The sequence below is a fragment of the Alligator sinensis genome, unplaced genomic scaffold, assembly GCF_000455745.1.
Source record: "Alligator sinensis unplaced genomic scaffold, ASM45574v1 scaffold741_1, whole genome shotgun sequence".
Classification (NCBI taxonomy): Eukaryota; Metazoa; Chordata; order Crocodylia; family Alligatoridae; genus Alligator; species Alligator sinensis.
Window position 1 is genome coordinate 743,708 of NW_005842212.1, and position 16,615 is coordinate 760,322.

The 16,615-nt window shown below is 37.5% G+C and overlaps 1 protein-coding gene across 2 annotated transcripts in view; it reads right to left on the bottom strand.

Annotated features, from left to right (window-relative positions):
* Positions 1-2,978: 2,978 nt before the first annotated feature.
* Positions 2,979-16,615, bottom strand: part of CNOT6 (CCR4-NOT transcription complex subunit 6) — a 40,906-nt gene continuing 27,269 nt past the window's right edge. The window contains exons 6-12 of one of the 2 annotated variants that reach the window (XM_025207886.1): positions 14,155-14,312; positions 13,506-13,660; positions 11,718-11,872; positions 10,657-10,887; positions 8,940-9,142; positions 6,827-7,035; positions 2,979-6,496 (exon numbers count right to left, since the gene is read on the bottom strand). In XM_025207886.1, the coding sequence (XP_025063671.1) occupies positions 6,487-6,496; positions 6,827-7,035; positions 8,940-9,142; positions 10,657-10,887; positions 11,718-11,872; positions 13,506-13,660; positions 14,155-14,312 (1,121 nt within the window). In that variant the 3' untranslated portion in view covers positions 2,979-6,486. Of the gene's footprint in view, positions 7,036-8,939; positions 9,143-10,656; positions 10,888-11,717; positions 11,873-13,505; positions 13,661-14,154; positions 14,313-16,615 lie in introns of both variants that reach the window. The other variant, XM_025207885.1, reaches the window with a different exon arrangement.

Below are 16,615 nucleotides of genomic sequence, written 5' to 3' on the forward strand. Positions count from 1 at the left end.
GTCCATGTCCTCCCCTTCACAACTGACTAGCTGTCCTATCATTTAAAACAAAGTTAAGCAGGAGATTTAAAATGGTGGAAGAAAGGCATTAAAATGATTCTACCACGGCTAAACTATGCCTTTTCCAGTTCTCTTTCCAAGAAAGCTGAATTTGTACGGGCTGAATTTAACCACCTGCCAACGCAGCAACAGCTGCTGGCAAATGCTATAAATGATGTAAGATTTCACCAGCTCTAAATTTTAATGCAAATATATTCTTAAAGGACAATTCTGCATTTATAAAAAGCATAGGCCTTGAAGAGGCTTCCTGAGCCAAAGTCAGTGAAATACCAAGAACTTATGGCCTGTAACATGCCATAAGGTGAAGCAAGGGAAAAGAAGAGGGTACTGCCAATGTCTTGCTACTGCAGTAGCAAGGAAGTAATTGGTTAATATGTACTTTACTTACTAGCGATGAGAAAAATAAAAAACAGTATACACCACTGCCTGTATGCAGAATAGTTGTACTACGTGCACCATCTAGTGGCAGGACTGCATAGGTCTAGATTACTATGATTAAAATCTTCCAGGTCTCTTATTTCCATACTGAGTTGGATAACATTTATTAAGAGACATTTTTAAGCCAGATTCATAATTGTGTTTGGAGCCTGCAACAGTTTCACAGCCAAATGTTGTTTGAAAATAAAGACAATGGGAACCACCTGAACTGGGTGGTATTGTTCTGCAGGAAAACAGGACATCAGACTGCTAGGGGAAAAGTCAATGTATTGAATTGTAAATGGCCTTAATATAAGCTGCAAGAGTGTTTTTCTACTTTGAAATGTAACTATAAAAGGCAATACAAGTGTCTGCATTTATATTTCAAATGCTCTCACTACAAGTTAGCAAAATTTTAACTGGTGGCTGAATTGAAGAAGAGTAGACTCTTCCCTTCTCTCACTTCACCACCGGTAGAAAGAAAAAGCGCTGCAGGTCAGACTGGGTCCTCAATTATACATGTACAAACCTATGGCCTTCAATGGAATTGATCATGTGCAACTAAATTGGAACCTGAGTAGACCAGACTAGCCCTTAGAAAATAAAGAAGTGACAATGTACCTCGCAAAACTGAAGCAAGCATTTCACTGGTGCAAGTATCCTACACAACCTTACCAAACATCCTGAACATCAGGGCTAGGGACAGAAATTACTCATAAACTCATGTAAGTGACCAGAAACTGGTTCACATCTGTAACACGAGAGCAGTTCAGTGCACATAAACCGCTTTCAAGATGGCTGCAACTGGTTTAAGATAAACCTAGATGGATGTTGAATCAGACTTAACTGATTTAGGTTAAAGCAGTTTACTGAACTTGACCCAAATCCCCTCCAGATTCAAGTTAACTCAGAGTCCCCCAGCTCCCAGGATGCTTTGCACCTCTCCTGCAAATTAGTCCCTCCCCTCGCAGGTGGGCAGGCTAGCCTTGGCTTAAGCTGTCTGCTTCAGCCAAGCAGAGAAGTGTGCTCTGGTGCCCCCGCCCCTGGATTCTGGCCTGGACCACTGCAGGCATGTGGCTGCATTTCTGGAATCAAAAGTGAATGTCTGTTCACTGCTTATCTGTTCAACCTACACAACTTAGACTAACCTGAGAAGATTGGATCGATTCAGCCTTGGGTTTTTTGACTGTCTGGACTTAGCTCAGATGTTTCCAGGCATTAATCTTGACATATGCTTGCAGTAAATAGGATTGAATGAGATCTGCTGTTACTGTTGTCTAAGGAGAAATATCTGTAAGGCCAACGAAATAGTACGTAACTGTACCTTTTGAAGGCTTTAGGAAATATCTTTGATATTATACTAGGAATAAATTTAAAATAGATGACTTATATCAGAAATAATATACAAAGACCCTCACATCAAAAAGATCTGAATGTTCTTACTTTCACTTCCACAATGTCACCGACTGATTATTAAAGGATGTTCAATTGTCCAATAGCTCATAAAGGTGTTTGGGAAACCAAAAAGTCAATTTTGTCAAGAGAAGCATCAAAAGAGGAGAAACTTTTCCATAAAAATTGAAACTTAAAAGGTAACAAAATCTTTATGTACACATTTATGTTTAAGCCTTTTATAATTTTAACTGAAGCAATCTTTCTCTAAGAATCATGTTCTTTAAAATAGTATTTTCTGACCCAAGAATCACTTACCTTTTGTGTTTTTCACTCACTAAAATCCCTTGTACATACTTTACCTTAATTGGCAATTTCTGCTTTGCAGATCCTCACAACAGAAAACCCCCCCCCTCCCCCAAAAAAAAAAAACAAAAAAAAAAAAACCTGGCTTGCAGAGAAGAGAAGGTCGTTAGTACAGTGGAGTAGGGAGGCCTGTACTGTGCTAACCCAGGCTGTGTGTGCACGAGCCAAATTTGGCCCATGGGATTGTTTCATCAGCCCACTCAGCTCTGCATGGGTCTGGAAATAGGGCAGTGGAGTGGTGGCAGCAGAATGCTGTGCTGGCACACAGGACTATTCTCTGGTTGGATCCAGTATGCAGGATTGCACCCACAGACCAACCCCACACGCCAACCCAATGCTCCATCAGGCCCACAGACCAACCCCACCCATGGGATCTGGCCCACAGCGTTGAGAGCCAGAAGGTTGAACACTGCTGGCTTAACCTACTAATATGGTTCTGAACATCCTCCAAGTTGACACAGCGTTAAGATGGGAGGGCTGATGTACAACCCAGTATAGAAACAAAGGCAAACTCCACACTTCAGATCTGAAGATGGATTTCCAGATTCTGAAGGAAGCAGTATCTTGAGTTCCAGTTCATACCTCTCCAACTGGAATGATCTGAATTGGTTCCTCGTGTGCAGATTACTGTACAAAAGGATTGAGTCTTCAAGAAATTTCCGATTTTGTACTTTACTTGGGTTATTCACACAATTTATGAAATGTTTAGAAATTGGGTTAAATATAAATTACACTTCAAAAAGTTTTGAAACAGATATTGGATTTATTGGTCAGCTATGAGTAGGAAAATACATTGGTAAAGAAAAAAAGAAGACCCTGTATATAAATATAATACTAGCTAGTTAAAATTTGACCAAGAAGAAAGTTCCACTGAAGAGAACAGTAAAAGCCCTTGTTTACCATCAGACCATATTCAGTTTCCCATTTATCTTATTGAAGAGCTGCCTATAGACAAATGCAACATTCTTTGAGCTTAGTGCAGATAATGTGCTGGTTTTTGTTACATGAATGGTAAACAAGAGTTAGTCCAGTGCATTACACATTATACAGAAGTACTGTGAATAAAGACTAAGATATTCTATTTTGGACACTACTTAACATTCCAAGACACTTAAGTGTTAAAATTTATGCAACCAAAGGAAAAAAAAAAAAAGCAGTTAACATACTAAAAATACTGTGTCTGGCTGGATGAAAAAGACTCACTACTAAAGCAGTTAATTGAAACAGCTGTAAGTTTTACAGTGTAATGAGTTTCTTTTAAATGATGTTGTAATTATTCTGTCTTTAACATAGTTTCTTTTATTGCATGGCTAAAAAGCAAACCTGACACCTTAAAGCTACTTTTCTAAGCACAAATCCTAGATGAACTTATAAAAAACTTGTTTGTTAACATTAGATCAGAGTTGTATGCAAACTGTACTTGTAAAAGTAAATTGGTTTTATTGTCAAAATGCTAGCCAATTTAAAATGTTTTGAAGCCACCAAAGGGACAAAATAATTACAAACACCTTCCCCTGGAGATTTTTTATTGCCTACTTCTTTATGGTAAGAAGCTGCAATCTATATGTTGATGCTTTGTATTTGTTTCCACTTCTTTAGTTTAAGAAATACCACAAATTAAATTTAGATGCACAGAACTGTTTTGTGCGTGTAAATAAGAACTACACAAGGTATGGCAGACAGTACTTTCAAGTGGCAAAAACTGCCACAGAATATCTGATATAACTTGAATGAAATCCCTCAAACTCACCAATGTTTTCTGACTTTTGCTATGTATTTTTACAAGAAGAACACTGAAGGTATATTATGGCAACATCCAAAGCCACCTTAAAATAAAAAGTATTGCAAATAATCATATTGTAGAGCATTTACAAAGCAAACATTCTGCATTTAGTGAAGGCAGATGGTTTATTGCATTATTTTGTTTGTTATAGCTGGAAATTGAGATGTTTTAGTTAGATTTGTTTGACACAAGAAAATATTCTCTTTTAAAATTGCTTGATAAAAGTTTACCTTGGTTCAGTTTTGGCGCATCTGGTCTTTTCCTATATATTCAAAATATTTCTCCTTTAGTAGGCCTCAGAGCCACTCTTATAAGTGTTTCAAACCCAGTGAGGTCAATGAAACCTGTTCATTGCATTCAATGGGCTGGCCTGAAGGCTTCATCTAAAAAGGTGGAGAAAAAGTTATTCAAAAGTAATCCATAGATTGCAATGTGTCTAGTTAAGAACACTACAGTCTCCAAGACACAATATATCATAAAAGTTTTAATATGCTGCCATAAATTCAAATATATTTAAGACTAACAAATACAGGTGAAAAATGTATTGTGTAAAGCTCAAACCTTTAGAATCTAACAAGTGCACTCAAGCTCCAGCATCTATTTAAAGTAAATTATTCCCCTCTAAGAAATACAAAATGAATAAGTGCTTCCCTTCCCCTTCTGTAAAGCTTTCTGGACCCATTATATAATCCAGATCATCAGGAAAATAAAGAGAGTTTGCTCAGTTCGACGTGCCAATTTAGCAAGTCATCACTGGAAGTTGTCATGATGCACATTACCAACACATTGTTAAGGAAACATGAGTAAAACACTTTTTATTCACACTTTACAAAAAACCCAAAAAAACAAACAGAAAAAAATAACACTACGCATTAAGTCTACTACATCAACACTACCAGCATTTCAATGTACTGATTATAAACTGGACATGTTTGGTGTTTGCACAACTAAAAAACAAAACAAGAAAAGAATCAGGTCCCAGACAAGGATTCAAGATCAAGATTTCTCCTACTAAAATTTAAAACACATATTTTACATATCTGAACTATTTGTAATTTTCAATTTAGTTTAAAAAACAGAATGGTTTGTGCACGTTTAAGTGCCGACTTCTCTTTCACAAAATTTAGAATCATTATTACCAAAATCTATGTTGTGTATACAAAAAAAATGCACACTATTCAAAAACATTTTCTTTAATGCTCAGTGTCCTTTTGCTTCCCTGCCCGCAGTTGAAACAAAAGCAGTTAGACCAAGCTCTCTTTCTCAATTCACTACATTGATTATTGAAGTTGTATTAGTTAAGGAGTGGATAAATTCTCCCTTTTAGGACAGAAAGACAAGTTATATTTGCTAGCTGTTATATACTTGGCTGTATGAGACTAATGGCACTGAGGATATACTACAACTTTAAGTCTTACTTGACACTTTAAAATATGAGTTGGACACTTTAAAAGTGATCTGAAGAATTGTCTTGGGGACCTGTACTGAAAAAGCATCTAATTTACACTGCTTCATAAACTGAAAATGTAATATATTTTTTTTTTACTCTGAGACTGAGAAACACACTTAAACTGAAGAGGATTCACATGATAGCATTTCTTAGTGGAAAAAAAGCACTGTGCAATGACACTGAGAGAAGCAGTGCATGGGTATTAGAAGCTAGAAACTATGTACCCATAATCTGAACATGTTCAAAAAAGTGTGATTTTCAATGCTTCACAAAGGAAAACAAGATGCCACAGCTTATACAAAAGTATCTTCATAAAATTTTCACAAGTGTTAACATTATTTAAAAAAGATAAAAGAGGATGAACAGGTTCTCTCTGCATGCACAGGCAGTGCTAGTTGAGAACAAATTGAAGCAGGCACAGTGGAGATAGGACAGGAAGTACTGACAAGAGAAATTAAAAAAGCTTTACACAAGCAACCCTAATTTTATTTAAAATTAGAGACTAAATAAAAAGATTAGATGAATACACATCAATGATAGTTTTCAGTCCACACAGATCTACTCATTGTTCACTGCTTAGCTTATCTGTTCTGCAAGAACTTAGGTTTTTAAGTCAGAAAACCAGAAATGCATGTACTCAGTTATATTTGTAACATTTTACAGATTCAGGTTTAAAAAGCAGTGTTCTCAATTGAAAATAAAAAGTAGTACAAAAGGGCTAACAAAACCCTAACAGTGCAAATCATTAGCAGAGAAAACCTGTTGCAACTTCTTTTACAAGCTGGCCTTTATAACACATGAAAACATAAAAATTTAGCCTTAGTTTACAATACAATCATTTTCCAAATCTGATTTTTTTTAAAGTACAAAATCTCATAAATCAGGTCTTCTGTTGTTCATATACAATCAATAAAGGCTAAATTCAAATTCTGTATTTTACAAACAAGTCTGAAAAAGGAGGGAGTGAAGTACGGAAGAATGTTCTCCGGATGTTACTACTGGCCTCAAAAAAGTAGTGCTACAGATATCTGTGCAAAGAGAATATATTGTTTAATAATTCCCTATTTCAAGGCATGAAAAATGTCACGTTGGATAGAACAAACAGGAAGATTAATTGTTACAAATTAAAGAAAGGTGCAAATGCACCAATCCCTGTCTAACAGTATACAAAGTATATTGGGCTCAGAATTGTGTCTGTTGATAGCACCTGGCTTTTACTATATCTTTATCAAATAATTAGATTTAAAATTAAGATCATTAAGAAAAAATCCCTGTTGGCCATACCTCACTCCTCTATATTCAGATTTTACAATTTTACAAGTTTGATTGAGGTTACCCTCTAAGATGTACTTGACTACCTCCTGCCTGGGAGATGGATTCCATTTACCGGGGGCAGGAAAGGCAGCAAAAGCTCCAGTTGTGCAAAAAGTGAGAAGTGGTCAGAAGGGATGAGTGGATGTGGACATCCACTTATATTGTTCTCTATTAACCAATGATGATCCAAAGGTCCAAGAATGCCAAGTATGTTTAGCTGAGGTTTAGAGTAGAAGATGTAGTCAATAATACCCTGAAACAGAAGGGGAGAAAACATAATCAGGACACCATTCTTTGGCCAAATACACTTCCAAAGTCCAAACTTTAGAACAGATACATAATAGCTACCAAATATTGATACTCTTTCAACCACTTTGGTTTTTTTGGAAGTGAAATATTTTGAAAGTGATACCACTCCCTCCCTATGGCAAGTCTGCTACTAAGCTGCTTCTGCTTCTCCTTTTCTGGCCAGCGTTATGAGTTGTGCAGGATGGGTCATGGAAAGGTTACATAAAAGACTGTGTTTTGCTTCTGCTGTCATCCCTCTTCTTTGCAGGGATTTCATCTCAGATTTTTCTCACCCACTATTTATGAGCATCTTCAGAATCCCTACATGTCTGATAATCCCTGGTGCCACTGGAAGACTTTTTGCCATCCTCCCTCTTGAAGTACATATTTTAAACAGCAAGATGAGAACGGCTTATGATTAAGATCTCTGTAATGACACTGCCCATTCACTTGTCCACAGATGTTCCATTCACAGTGCTCTTTTGCAATAAGATGCCATCACAACAGGTATGCTGAACACAAAGACGTTATTTTTACCTTACTCTTTTGTTTTGCAAGACCACAAAGCTGCCTGTGGGTCTTTTTTTTTTTTTTTTTTTGCATCTGATACTTTGCATCTGCTAAATCCTGGACAATGACACGACTCCTTTTGACTTCTAGTGGCCAACATTTAGCTCTCAACACAACTGAATACCATTTCTAGTGATTTGGCACCATCCATGTACCAAACTTGAAGCTTCTTTACAGAATGGAGGGCTTACAAGCTTAGAATGCTGTCAAGGGTCTTTTTACTAGAGTCAAAACACTAATATCGAACTATGTTCAATAACAGGCAAGTATTTTTGTTCTTGAGAGAACCATTCCTCTTGTTTCTTAGTGGTTATAAGGTTGTAGTTTTACCTATAAATAGCTCTCTTAATCCACATAAGGGAATAATATTAGTTAAAACGATACTGGTTACTCTTACAGTTTGTCCATGAATTGTTTAAGAACAAAGTAAGGAAACTGCCATTAGGCCAAATACTTAACCACATATTTCTTTCTTTTGTAGGGTAGTTTAAAAAAGGTATTTGGTATTAACTCTTCTCCAAAGACAGAGAAATTTAAAACCTTCTAACACACTCAACCGTAAGGCTATAAGTCGCATTTCCCCACATTTGAAGAGGGGAAGAGAACCATCTTTGCTTTTCCTGAGAAAGGAAATGTTGCTACACGAGAATTGTCAACACAGCAGGGAGGGAAACAACTGCAGAGAAGTGGTAAACTATTTATATATAATCTGTTAGCAGCTTAACTGCTATTTTCCTTCAGTTGTATTTAATTGGGATTATTAAAAGATACTAAGTACAAAATCTGTTTTACATGGAAAAATAAACTGTCGAGACTCAGAATAAATGTATTACCTTGCAAACGGCAAACATAATTTTCATTTTCAGCCTGATGAAAGAATTAGTGTTTGCTGGGTGACTGTAAATTTGTTAAGCTAATCATTACCTACATAAGAATTAGAAGCCAGCAGAATTTATTTTTCTAGAGCCGGGTGACAAATATCCAGCCTGTGAGTTGGATACAGCGGCATCTGGTTTGCAGCACTCCTACTGGGAGTGGGATGGGGGGGACTGGGAACAGGGCTTGCCACAGAAAACTGGGGTATGGAAACCTGCTGCGGATGGGTGTGAGCTACAGCTGTATTAACCCGCAACAGCCCCCTGATGCTGCTTGCCTCGCTGCTTCTGGGTGCTGATCTGGCCCCTGAGGAGCTCTGAGTCCAACACCCCTGTCCTAGAACACCAATTTAAAGAAAACTTGTATTAAGCCCTGCGACAGAAAACGGTTTCAAAATATTGTAGACAATGATAAATTTCTAACCTTGAAGTCAAACGTATAATTTGTGTAAGGCATTAGGCCATTCTCATAGGCACTCTTCAACTTGAAACCATGTGTGATCCTTCCATTCGTTGTTCCATTTTTCCCATTACAGCTGAAGTTAGTCAGACTTTCATTGTATCGCAGTTCCTTAAAATCTTTATGATTTGTTTCCACGCCACCAGTGCTCAAGTACTCAACAACACCTATTAAGAGGAACATGAGAAAAGGTACTAACTTACAGATTTAGTTAGTAGGTTTGCATGAACAGGAACTGCTGTTTTCACGCACTCGAGTCTATACTTTAAATGAGCCCCAAATTAAATGCCTAGAGCACAGTCAATGTAAATATTATAATACTAAAAAATGACGTATGTTAGGCCTAACCCATAGACAGAGAAGGATCGGTCAAGAAAAATAGGAACTTTCTGATAAGCATCTATCAGATAGAAATGGACTAATAAAGTAAAATGGTGCAGATGCTTGAATCCATCAGCAAAGGGTAGAAGTAGTTTCAGTCTATCAAAGCTAGTCCTATTGCAACCCCTCACCCAGCATAGCCCAACCCTACTCCAGGGCCAGGATACTTCTAGAGACAAAACAAATCCAAAGATTAAAACAGTAATATTATTTCAAAACCAAACTGGCATCAAGTGTCCACATCTCTGGAGAGTTGGGACTCTGCTCCAAGGCTGATAACTGTTTTGATGGACTCTGATCTCTCCTCAAAACTTTAGGATTTAAAAGCTATGTATAGTAGAGCCATTTGTCTAAAGGGGTGCTTTAAAGCTGAAGGCCTCAAAAGTGCATATTTCTGCATATTGTAAATTGGTGTCAAAGCTACTTCTGAAGGAAGTGGGATCTCAAGACATGTTGAGAACCCTGTATCTGTAACAGAGGAATTCAGTGTCAGGCCTGAAAAAAAATTTCTAACCTAACAGAGAAATATTTGTCAAAAGCACATACAAGGAATAGTAACGGTGGGGGAAATTCTTGCATAAAGTCTCCACAAAGAGGAAGCATGGGAGGACTGTATTCAGAAGGGAGCCAGTAGGCTGCATTCCATCTGACTGCTACACAGGGAAGGAAGTGCATACTTCATCCCTGGACTGTAAACTTTCAATTATTTCTGGTATTTTAGATCTATATTTTAAGATCTTTTTTGCATTTTCACTCCAGAGAACAACAATCCCACAACAGCTATGTCTACATAGCAAACTTAACATCCCTGGTAAAGGCACCCTCTCAAGCATGCTCTTCTGCTTTGGAGACTTGCTTTCAAAACCAGAAGCAGTGTAGTCATGTCCGTGCAGCTGGGCTAATCAGAGTAAGAGTAGGCTACTTGGTCACTCAGCAGTAAAAATTAGCCCATCCAAGAACCATGTGAAGGTGGCTACTCTGCTCCTGGTTTAGGCAGCAACCACTATTGAGCAGCACAGCATGCTTTAGGTTGCTGCCTCTGGGATGGTAAATTTACTGTGTTTACGTTGAAACTGGTTCTTCACACCAAAAAAAAAAAAAAAAATGGTCAACAAAGTCACAATTTAACTGGAAAGAGGGATAACACTGTTCCATTATTCATTATTATTTTTGTATCTTAGAACCTCAAGCATCTTATTCCTTATACAATTAAAGAGTTTCTTTTATAGGAAAACAATGGACACATTTCATACACCCCTTATATAATTAGGTCTAAAAAGTAAAATATTGCTGTTCTTACCAGAATCTGGCAGAGAATTGAGATCTGCACACAGTACAAGTGGAATGGTTCCAAGTTCTCCCGAAACACCAGGTTTCAGACTACGAGAGGCTTTATCAATAATGTTCTTTACCTCAGAGAGGAACATCATAGTCTGAACCAGCTTCACATCAGAATACTCAGGATCCCAATGCATATGTGCATTAGCTACAAGAACTAGCTGCTTCTCCATCCCAAGATGTGGCTTTCCAGCTAAAATTAGAAATAAAAGATTTATATTTGCAGTACCTGCAAAAGGTAAAGCTAATGCCCTACTGCCTGGTATTGTAAGCAGGATATTTGTTGTTTGTTTTTAAAAGATGTGACCGCATCAGCCAGTTTAATTGATCAGCTTTAAAAATGAAGTTTGAGGGGAAAAGAAGACACTCACTTAAATGTGCTTTGTAAACACAGCCAAGAAATTAAGAGGATCACTCAGCTCTCACTGTACAGCCAATAGGGAGAATTAGCTACAACGACTTCCAAGACTACTAATGTGATCATAGGGGATGAAGGGCCATGAACAAGACTTGCATGGTACAATTAAAACCTGTATATTTAAAAAGGCCGCTACAGCTGATTATATATAAATCACACTGAGAAATCATGCACATTTATCTCCAATTATTCTTAACCCTCTCCAGAAAGATACCTACCAACCACACCTTGATAAACAAGAATAGTTCAATATTTTCAAAGTTATTTTGAAATGCAACAGACTCAAGAAAGAATACTGCAAGTTTCCTGTATCCTTATAATCCCTAAAGTACCCTATCTTTAGTGTCTAGGGTACTTAAAAAAAAAAAAAAAAAAAAAAATCTTAAAAAGGTTGTTTTAACAGTTGCTATTCCAAAAAAAATTTGCAAATCCTATCTGAAGTTAACATTGCTCCCAAATGCAACACAGCTGTAGACAGGTAGGTACTGTGTATTTTTGGAATGTTATTTTTTCATTTTCTATTTCACTTAAAAGTTGCATTGTAGACTGCAAAATACGTAGTTCAATTTAAAAAAAAAAAAAAAAAAAGGTAAAAGATGACTTACATGACATTTCTATCAATTCCTTTCGCAACTCTAGCAGTACAGCAACTCCAATGTTATCCTTTGTCATGACTCGGTTCAGCATAGCTTCAGACCCTTCTGAGTTTGCCATAGCTAGTTGATTAAACTCAACAGTATGTTTTTGAACCAAAGTGAATCTGAAAGAACATTGTACAGTTTCTTAAGCAGACAATTAAGACTTCAATGTAATTATATTAAGTTACTGCAGTCTTAGCCAGTCAAATTATTCCTTTATAAAATGCTGAGCTGAAGATAGGAGACAGGTTTTCACCAGCTATTTTTATCTGTGCTCCATGTTACTAATTTCAAGTTTAAAATAAAGAGCCTTGTTTTTCCACATTCTTTCTTCTTTCGTACAACAAAAATGGTATGCGTATCTTTATCTGTGTGCGCTTTGGCATTTTCATCGATTTGGGAGCTCTTGGCCGTCAGACATTACCAGGGATCACTGCGCGGAAATGGCTCTTGTTGATTCCCCCCACATTCTTTAAGAGTTTTGGAAAAATATATGGTATAATAAAATCTTTTGCCTCTCTTGTGCTACTATACACATCAATTTGAACTAGGATAAAACACTTGTTAATATGTTGGAGGGTATTACAGTTGGCATTTGAAGCTATCTGTGGAAATGATAAAACATAGAAAAACTCTTATTTAAAAAACAAACAAAAAAATATCAGGACTTAGACCAGGGCACTCAATACTTTACAGATGCAGAATTTACTTGTCTAAGTATGGTCTAAATCTTCAAAAGTGATTGACAATTTTAGATACCTCAATTTTAGGTGTTTTATTCCAGACCTGTTAAGAGAACCCCCGAGTTTCAGAAAGCATTGAACTGTACCAATTTTCTGAAAATGAAGTCCCTTAAAGGCATGGGCAACTGGTGCCTCCTGAGTGGGGAGGGGTGGCACTTGCCCCCCCAGCAGACAGTCAGTGACTGGGTCCCTCTGCGGCCTATCCCACAGACGGGGCTGGGGGGATGTTGTGCCACTGGCACTTCCGGCTCAGAGGGATTGGCCGTGGGGGGAACACTTCTCCTGGCGCACTCCCCGCCTGGCGCTCTCGGGGTGGGGGCACTAGCGCTCTGGCCTGCCCAGGAACGCCGCTGTCAGAGGGTGTACCAGCACACTCAGCACTCCCTACGCATCACCACTACTTAAAAGGTGTCAACATTTAGGCTTATATTTAGGAAATAATTTGCTAGGATGATCTAGTTGGGGATGGTTCTGCTTTGAGCAGGGGGCTGGACTAGATGACCTTCTGGGATCCCTTCCAACCCTCATTTTTTATGATTCTATGAAAAGAAAAATATAGGACAGGGGCCTCATCCTTCTCAAAAAATGATCAGGCTCAGTCCTTTTATCTACTAACCCAGTTCACACAGATTTTCTAGAGGGTCTTTGCTGGGATCTCTGCAATGAGGCTTATATTTCATTGCATTCTTCTTGTACAGTACAAAGCATTACAAGACCATGGTTAATATGGGCATTTTTCAGACGAGCTGTCCAACATGATGCTTCTGATGTAGACTATTCCTTTTAGAGGTAGGAATATTTTACACACAACACAAGAGTCATGAAAGGAAGCATATATACAAAAGTGACTGACTTAAGAGCACAACACCAAGAGCATACATTCTGCACATGTTCCCTATGACACCATAACATGAAATTGTCATCCGGACACGTCTTCACAGCTTCTTTGGTCAGACCAAAGAAACTGAGACAGGATACAGGAAATGACAAACTTTTATGATATACCACTTACTTTTCTGTTTTGAAAAATATTGCACAACCATCAACATGTTTTCTTTCTTGTTCTGACATTGTCCTGGCTCTAGATTTTGGACTGAAGAACCCATTATAGCCACGCTCTTTCAGTTCTACTAGAAAAAAACTGTAGTACTGTTCGGTTTCAACTTCCTGTAAAGTTACAAAACAGCACACAGCATTAACTTAGCACTTCCAGAATACAGACGACCAGTGTTTCCTTCTAGAGGTTAAATACTGCAGAAATAACTGTAAATCACCTCCAAACTAGCTTTAAGAAAATAGATACACTAGGGAATGTATGTAGGAGATAATTATACTGCTATTTTGTAAAGGCAAATTAAATTTCTATAATCCCCAGAGTTATGATTATCTCATGTCTCATTTGAAACTGCCACCACTCTCTCTCATTTATGTACACACTTCAATATATGCCTTTGATCAGCAATTGCTGGTTAGCACTCCATCAGTGCAGGTTGTTAAAGCATGCTTTTGATGTCAAGCAATGAATAACAACATTCTAAATTAATTTATATTGCTTTGTTTTAAAGAGGACTTTAAAACATAACATTTACTTAAAGTGAACTTAAATTATGAGAGTCAATACCAATACATGTGGATGCAAGAGGAAAAAAGCTATCTTTTACCTGAAGACTTATGATGTCAGCATTGCAGCTCAAAATTTCCTGCATAATGGCTTTTTTTCTGTATTCCCAGTTCAGTGCCCATGATGGACAATAGCCATATAACTGCCGGGTAGCATATTTATCACAAAGTACGTTGTAACACATGACAGAAAACAAGGCTGCAGAACAATAATTTTACTTACACACGGAATAAATTTTAATAAAGTGTACAATTACATTATTTGCTCTTTTCTTCAACAGTTTTTATCAATTTTCTGCTTAACTTAAACTAAAATACAGAAGTTAACAGTTTCCCCTGTGGAAAAATGCATCAAATGCTCTTTCTAAAATGAAAGAACCCTACAGACTTGGGCCTATAAAATTTCTTATGGTATAAGTCTAAAAGACGGTCCACGTATGACCAATATAAATTAGTGACTAAGAGACAAAGGAACTTTACTTTTAAAAACTTATTCAAATGATTTTTTTTTTAAAAGATTAAATCTATTAAAGCTCTCTTTAAGAAAAGGGGGAAAAAAGAATAGACCCAAAAAACTTACAACTGAAGTATAAGACAAAAAGAGAAGCACACGGGGAAACAATGGGACAACACTGGTCAGCATGAGAAGTAGCAACCTCTGTACTACAGCAGCTTAAGAGAGATGGAGAAGGAGGAGGCAGGAGGCTGGTGATACAGCAACTGGGACTGTAGGTGGGGGGTTAAAAAATATGGGAGTTCTTCTATTTGGAAAATGACAAAGTGGAAGGAGACAATAAATTTAGTTGAGCAAGACAGGATATCTGCCAGCGTAAGCATGAGAAGAGAAAGCAAAACTTGGGGAATGAGTCCATGCTAAAGGTTGCCTGAGTGGACCTACCAATGGGGGATGGGAGAGAAGGGCAAAAAGATTAAGGACAGAGAGAAGTAACAAGAAGGTCATGAAAAGAGGTGCCGGATACATGTTCAAGGCCACAAACAACAGTCAGTAAGATTAAATGATCATGAAGAACTCTAACGTAGTGTGTAAGAGGTAAAAGAGGAATTAATTAAAATGTTAAACGCAAATCAAAAATATAAGATTGCTTGCCTTCTCCTGCATTATATAGGAAAAATAAAAGACTTTTTTTTTTAAAGCAGCCCTATACACAAGCTATTAGACCTTTTCTTGGCACTTTGCTGGAAAATAGCAGTCACAGAGAAGCCAAACTTTAGCTGCAGCTCTTCTTGCTTACTCTGAGTAGGTGAGGAGAAACTGTGATGACTTTATTATTCAGGTATTTCAAAGATCATGACAAGTTCTCCAGCAAAAGACCAAGTAGCTTATGTGATAGGCAAACAAAACACCCCATAAACAAAGGATTAGGGGGTAGACTATTTCTGAGGTATTTAGAAAGCTATATTGTCGTTGCATCAAGCATGAGGTATTTTTAAATACACTCTGCCCTCTAAACACAGTACTTTCTTATATGCACTTAGCTTAACCTCCATGCCCTTATACTTGTGTCCAATTCTACAATGGGGGACCGGCTCCCACCTTTTTTCTCATCATGCCCTCCTTTAATCCTAGTCTCCACTCTTCTTTCCTTCAATTTAAGATCTCTAGCTCCTTAACCCCCGCATCCAGAAGGACTGCTCACCCATGCAAGCAGCTTTTTCCATACCAGTCTACCATCTTTCAGCATCTTTCTTGCTGGAGAGGTTCCAATTCAAGTTGCTTACCTGACCCTCATATGGGACAGGGCATGGGATCTTATGTTATGAAGAAGAGAGGACAAAGAGGTTCCCAGCTGGGAAGAGGCTATATTCACGCAGACACTCTGTTGCTAGTTCTGGCCTGGTTCTTAACCTAGCACAAGCTTCCCTTAATCAAGGAAGCTGTCCTGAAAGACTGACCACCATACTAAAAGCTAACAGGACAATGGCAACATAAGTACTACCTGTAGTAAAGCCCAGAACCAGAGTGAAGTGGGAAAATTAAAACTGGGTGGGGAATTGTTACAGAACCAAAAGACCATTTCTCTGTCATAACAGTACTGCTCTGACATATGCCAGTTTCCAGGCAGTAAGCTTTACATACAAACTTCTCTGGATAGGAGGAGAATATAAAATGAAGACAGCATCCATTTTTACAAATATCAAGGACTAAAGCTACAGTTTCTTTTAAGGGTTTAAAATATACCCTTGGTCTACTGATTTGCAAAATACAAGTTAACCAAATTATAATATTTGTAATTTACACATTAAATATCCCAATAAATTTGCAAGTTCCCACATCTGGTTATAAGAGACCATATATAGTCTGTAATAAGAAAGTAATTTCTTTAATGCTATACCTAGTGAAGGGTCTTTCCCCGACTCTCCTTGATTCTTTAAATATTTAATTAAAATATTTTCAGTTGATTAGCTACTTTAAGACATTTAGATCCTACTTCAGTTTAGAGAGAATATTCCACTTATAAAATAAAGGCAAATATGAGCTTG